At 36.6% G+C, this 6,555-nt stretch overlaps 1 protein-coding gene across 2 annotated transcripts in view; it reads right to left on the bottom strand.

Moving 5' to 3' along the window:
- Positions 1-3,022: 3,022 nt before the first annotated feature.
- LOC111433240 (nuclear transcription factor Y subunit A-7) overlaps positions 3,023-6,555 on the bottom strand; it is a 7,633-nt gene continuing 4,100 nt past the window's right edge. For both annotated transcript variants that reach the window (XM_023070220.1, XM_023070219.1), the window contains exons 3-6: positions 5,423-5,565; positions 4,844-4,945; positions 4,429-4,593; positions 3,023-4,271 (exon numbers count right to left, since the gene is read on the bottom strand). In XM_023070220.1, coding sequence (XP_022925988.1) covers positions 4,092-4,271; positions 4,429-4,593; positions 4,844-4,945; positions 5,423-5,565 — 590 coding nt within the window. In that variant the 3' untranslated portion in view covers positions 3,023-4,091. The remainder of the gene's footprint in view (positions 4,272-4,428; positions 4,594-4,843; positions 4,946-5,422; positions 5,566-6,555) is intronic.

Below are 6,555 nucleotides of genomic sequence, written 5' to 3'. Positions count from 1 at the left end.
GGTGTTTTTTGAGCTGGAAAATATTGGGGTTAATGGGTAATGATTGATACAGTTGTTATGAGAGTTTGGGGCATCAATAATGTTTTACATTATCTTGTGGGACACATAATCTTCATTATAAATTTTGGAGTCAGCAGTTTGGAGCTTTCAAGTTTCACCCATGTCCTTATATTATCACTAATTTTGTAGATGTGACAGACATTAATGGTACCACTTTTCTTTTTGTAAAAACAAAAATCACAATCAATTAGTTAATTAACTGTAAAAATGCATTGAGCAGCTGGATATAAACAATGCCCGATCCAACTTTCGATAGCCAGCCATTGTCCCAATTGCTAATTGAGCCAAACATTAGGTAGTGTGCCAGTAAGGATGTTGGGTCCCCAAAGGAGGTGGATTACGAGTTCTTACATCGGTTGGAGAGAGGAATAAAGTTTTTCTTATAAGGGTGTGGAAACCTCTCCAAATAATCAATTTTATTTTCATAAACTCACTTGGGTCGAGCAGGTTTTTAAAACTCGAACTTCTTAAACAGGTAGTTCAACACACAAGTTTCTTATACTGTATCCTTAGATCTCAAACGTAACCTTCTTAGATTTAACATTTCAAACCCGCGTGGTGAACGCGTATATTTGATATTTCATGCACGGTTAAGACCTACTAGCACCAACCACACTTTTTGGCTACAAATGAGAGTGTTTCCCACCTCCATCCCTTTACTCATAAGAATCCAAGAGAGAGAGAGAGAAAAAAAAGTGATTGACTTTGAGATTTCAGTAGCAAGGGTTGACCTTTTAGTACAAAGGTTTTGATATCTTTAAAGCATCCAAAGCCTCAAAACATACTTTCACTGAGTTTCGTTTTTCATCATCCTTTTCTCTCTCTTTCTCTAATACTGAGGGAGAGGGAGTCAATGGCTACACAGACTCACTTGGTGTTTTCTTGTCTCCATCGTTATATATCGTTCAAATTTCTCTCTAGTTTTAATGATTTTGAAATAGTTAAAATCACTGTTTTTAATGGTTTAAATCTATATTTAACGATTCGAAAAAAAGTACAAACATGCCTAGGAGGGTCCCAAAAGTTGTGTTTTGGTGGAGAAGAAGATAACACATTCTGTGAGGCACCAAAAGTAGCAGGATTCATTCACAACAGATAAAGAAAGGCCTTTTTGTTTGAAGATCAAAACCCCACACACCCACCTTCTCTCTCCTCAATGTGGTGCCTTTGCTTGCATTTTACACCTCTCTCTCTCTTCCATGTGTGCATGATAAAGAGGTGTAAAGGGGTATTGTAGAGAGGGATAATCCCAGGTTTGGGGGAATACTGATGCCACAAACTGCTGTATCTTGGCTCCTAATCATGAGTTTGGTATCGCATATTCACACAATACAGCCCAATTGTGATTTGGAGTAATGCTAAAGTATATGCCTTTGTAATATATTGATTACCAACAGTTTAAATCTTCTAAAAGGGGTTAAGTGGGAAGTGAGAGACAGATTTTGTGGCCACTGATGCATCAAATTACAGATGAATCATCCATAAAGATCCAATTTTTAGATGACCCAATGAGAGTTATATGCAGATTAGAAGTATACATCCAGATTGTTCACTAAATAGTTGATCGGTAATATTTCTATGTTCTATGAATTGAATGTCATGGAATTTTGTAATCTTGATCAAACTTTATGGCCAAAAACAAAAGTGTTGTCGTTCTAAATTTATTTCTTCACATATGTGGTTAGATTTGTGTAACAGCTCAAGCCCACCATTAGCAGAATTACGTATTGTCGTTAGCCTCACCTCATTGGGGAGAGGCTTCTAACCCATATAAGGAAGGCTTCGTTTCCCTCTTCAATCGAAGTGAGATCTCACAATCTACCCCTTTGAGCTGACACACCGCCCCATATCTAGCTCTAATATTATTTGTAACAACTCAAGCCCGCTACTAGCAGACATTGTCCCCTTTAGCTCGTTACGTATCGCCGTCAACCTCACAGTTTTAAAATGCGTCCAATAGGGAGGGGTTTTCACACTCATATATAGAATGTTTGTTTTGTTGTAGGATCTCACAATTTGTTTACATAAACAGACATTCAAATTTCAAGGTTAGAAGAAACTTTAAAAATCTGGGAGAAACTAGTTCACGGGTATATCCGATAAATTAAGTTGCGAATTCCATTAACAAAAAAAGAAAAGGAAAAAGAATAATCAATCCTGAAGCAAGATGAAATGAAACGCACTCAAAGGGGCAAAAGTGAATTTATTCTACTCAAAGCTATACATGGAGGAGGATCCAAATTATACAAAGGTAGTGGAAATTTGAAGAGATATTAAAAGAGTGGCTTGAGCAGGGAGGACCATGAGCAAAAGAAAGTGTTTGATTTCCAAGGAATGGCCCATTGATAGGGACTCCACAGAATCTGCACAGGATACCAATACCCTCGGAACAAAAGTGGCTCAGGTTTCAATAGTAAAGCCTGTGAAATGTGGTTTTGCTTTGTACACGTGAAGCCACACACATATGTATTCATTTCTATTGTTTATTTTTCAGAAACCAGTAGGAATATGGGCAGGATAAAATGAAAAGTTTCTGACTTTTTCTCCCCCTTTTGAGACCTATACTGCAAAGAGTTTACTTGGTTTAACATACATAGTGAAAACCTTTCAAAAACGACAAAAGAAAGTTCAACAAGAGGTTAATATCAACAGAAATTCAAAATCTAGACCATTTTTACCTCATTTCTTCTTCTGCTACTCCAATCAATGCAGGAACATGTGATACTTCATGGATGTTGATCAGAAAAGGTAGAATCCAAACAAAAGAGTTCGCCCAATGGATACATCTCGTAACAAAAGATAAATGCTTAGATTTCTTCTCTTTTGAGACTTCCTAATTCAGACAGCTAAAGATCGGTCAAACAAAGCAAAGATACTACTAGATTGATAACCAACCATTGATATAATACAGTGAGTATTTCATGGAAATGATAGCAAGCTTGGTGAAATCAAAGAATGGGAATTGCAAGTTCTAAGCTCTCTTAAGGATGCGTAGCTCAAGTGAAACATACACAGTAGGAGCAACTTAAACTGAATAATAGAAGTTGTTAACATAGGATACAATACAGCTTGAAAAATAAAGCAGGACATGGGCAAAGACAGCACGCCAGTCCCAAAAGATGTTCAGGTAGTTTCCAGCAGCGTTTAATAAACAAAGGATGTTGGGGAGGTTATGAGAAACCACCGTCTCGTTATTTACAATTTCAAAATATCCAGCCATGGAAGGTTGATTCAATTATTTTCTGCAGATATTTAGTAGACTGATGTGGAGATACTGTATCAACTCCTTTCCTTCCTAAAACAAGACCAAACACCAGGAATGTGTGTTTTTTTTGTACATTCAATAAGAACCCAGACCTGACCTCTCGTCGTCTCCATCTCCTTTGCTCCATTAAAAAGCTTCCCAGTAAAGTTTCAGCAACATCAGCTTTAATCTGTACAGTGCCAATCTGTTGCAGCTAGTTCAAATATTAAGCCTCAAAACCGGGGACTTAAGTGGTGGTTGCCTTTAGAGACAATTTGGTTTACTATATTTTCTAGGGGATCATTACAACTAAAATGGCCAAGGAAAAGTGTTTACCTTTTTTCTCAGCAAAAGATAAAACACTGCCATTTAGAAACACAGAAAAGAAAATAAGAAAATACTGCTAGGACCAATATGTTACAACACTAGTTCCATCATTTCAATTGAACCACTGAACTTATTGTTGAGGTGGGGAGCAACATAAATAGCAACTAATACTGCAAAATAGTGAATCTAATATTTGCAAACCTAATGCAACCACCACTCAAACAGAACAATCAGCTAACTCACTTCAGTATTTACCATGGTAATAAAACTTGCATACTTTTACCTACTACATTCTGGATCCTCCCTAAGTAACATGCTACCAAAACCTATATGCTAAAATGCTGCCAGTATAGATCAAGGATGAAGTAATACTCAGACAACTGAAGCTGGTATTGAGACCTCAATTTCCTCACGGTTGTTGACATGCGCTGTTCACCATTCTCCAACAATGCCTCAGACGTCAGTTCTCTGAAGAAGCAAGATCACTTTTATCAGAATTCAGATTTATATTTGGCTGTGACTTATCACCTGATGCCACTTCTTTTTGTTGGTTCTCATTCTTATTTGATTTGAGAAACCGACCACCACAACCTCTAGCTCTCCTCAATGCATGCAAATGTCGAGATTCATGCAAGTAGGGCTGCACAACATATTGAAGCTACACAGTTAAAAACTAAAGAATGAAGCATCAAGGAAGGAAAGAAATAATTATATCAAAATCAGCAAGTATATACAATGGGAGGCTTATCACAATTATGACACCCAGAAATTAACAATGAGGTAATATTTGTGCACACCTTCCTAGACTTTAGAGCTTTATTTTCTGATTCAGCTTTTGCACGGGATTGTCGACGTCGTAAAATGCCATGATACTGCTTAGCATTCACAAAAACAGGCTCCTCAACTGCATCTGTTGGCAAAGGAACCCCAGCTTGCTGAATTCCCATTAATTGAAGATGAACCTAAAATGAGCAATAAACTAGGAATCAAATAATGACTAGAAAAGGTAAAACAAACCATTATATCAAAATCAACAAGTCATAAGTTATATTAAGAAGACAATCTGATAAATTAAGCTTCCTTTCATGTTGATGTTGTTCATTTTTTCGGTTTAAGAAAGCCATGATTCTTGAATAGTTGTATCTATACTTGGTTATGCATTCTTCCAAGCTCGAATGAAGTAATTATGCCCTTCCAACCTACACTACTTACCATAGGTTGCCCACCATAGGGCTGTGGAGGATATGGTTGAGAGTCATAGGGAGTGAAGATGCTTCTGTAATAAGGATCTGGAAATGGATAAGCAGGGGGTGCCTTCACCAGAGAAGTCCCAAAAATCCAAATTAGTCAAATAAGCTCTAATAAAATCATTGCCAACAATTTAGTATTTAGTTAAACTAAAACCTAGATTCTTTCTCTCGCAAAAGAAAACAATGACTTAGAAAAACACAATTTCTAAGAACTAGCGTCCTTACCTATACACTACTTAATATCATATACATGACTACTTTTCATGTTATCAAAAGAGTCGACAGTTTCATAGATATGATTAACCATATCCTTAAATTATATCCTGGAAATTTATACACTAATTAAGGTTGGTTACCTGTTCCTTTCTTTGTTCTACCTACTTGTAACTATTTATTTATTGAATCTATAAAAAATATGTTTCTTTTTCAGAAATATAAATAAATAACCAAAATAAAAAAAAATAAAAGGTCCTTGAACAGAGAATTTGAAAACCAAGTTTCACAAAGGGATTACGAAAAGAAAGAGGTTCGAATATAGTACCATAGAATGTCCCGCTCCAACTTGAGGAGGTGCTACATACTGATTTGGGGTTGTGATGATGGGTTGATTTAGTCCATTTATGACTGATGAAGAATGATTGTGAGAATCAGAGTACTTTTGCTGATCATCAGCCTCACCATTATCTGGACAACCAGTTTCAGAGGCAAAATTTATCTAGACCCCGTTGGAGGACAGAGACAATAATGTAATATCACAAAGTAATTGGTTGAGCCCGGTAAACTCAATTGAGCCGCAGAAATGACAATCAAAAGCAACTGATAATATAAGGTACATATAGAAATAAGCATTCAAAAATGGAGGCAAAAAACAATATTATCACATAGAAAACCGGAGCTCACATAACGAGCCCATTGTATGTCCCAAAAAGAACACTTCGGAGACTATAATCCGAACAAAACAGATGCTATATGGCAGAGAATTAATGCAAGCAAGCATAGCAAGTCTTCTTTTGGGTGATCTACTTTTCCTTGACGCAACACAGAAAGCCAACAAAATCCGTTAGTTTCAATTACAAAATTCAACTTCCAATAGAGCTATGTTAAGTGTTGGGGGAGACCTCTTGATCCTTTTCCGAGAATTTATGTATTAGCTGACAAAAAATGAATATCTCTAGCTGTTGAGCTTGAAGAGAAACTTAAATGAAAGAGTCAACAGCCTTGATGCATTTCATCTAAGGCGTTTGACTGGCTACAGAGTGACACTCAAGTGTGGAAAATAGATCAATCGGGCGACTTTTCTTGTAGAAATCTTTTTGGTGACCTCCTGATTTCATGAACCCTTAAATCGTGCAAGACTTTGAAAAGGTGGGTGGTCTTTGTTTTATGACGGTAAAAACTCACGATTGCATTCAGCAAGGGAATTTGATTCTTCTCCATCCAATAGGTGATGCAGTATGTGCAAGAGTACAAATGATGATGCCAAGCACAAGAATCTTGATTCAAGGTTGGTGGAGTCATTCCAATTGTTTTACCATTCTATTGTACCCCCCAAGAAATTTAAAGAGTTCTGTGTCTAGATGCCATGCAATCATCCTTTTCTTCAAGAGGGCTAGCATTTTGGTGATGTGTGTGTTTCTTTCTTTCTTTCTTTCTTTTTTTTTTTTTTTTTTTTTT

Source organism: Cucurbita moschata, unplaced genomic scaffold, assembly GCF_002738365.1.
Source record: "Cucurbita moschata cultivar Rifu unplaced genomic scaffold, Cmos_1.0 Cmo_Scf00041, whole genome shotgun sequence".
Taxonomy (NCBI): Eukaryota; Viridiplantae; Streptophyta; class Magnoliopsida; order Cucurbitales; family Cucurbitaceae; genus Cucurbita; species Cucurbita moschata.
This window is presented reverse-complemented; position numbering and strand designations above follow the sequence as displayed.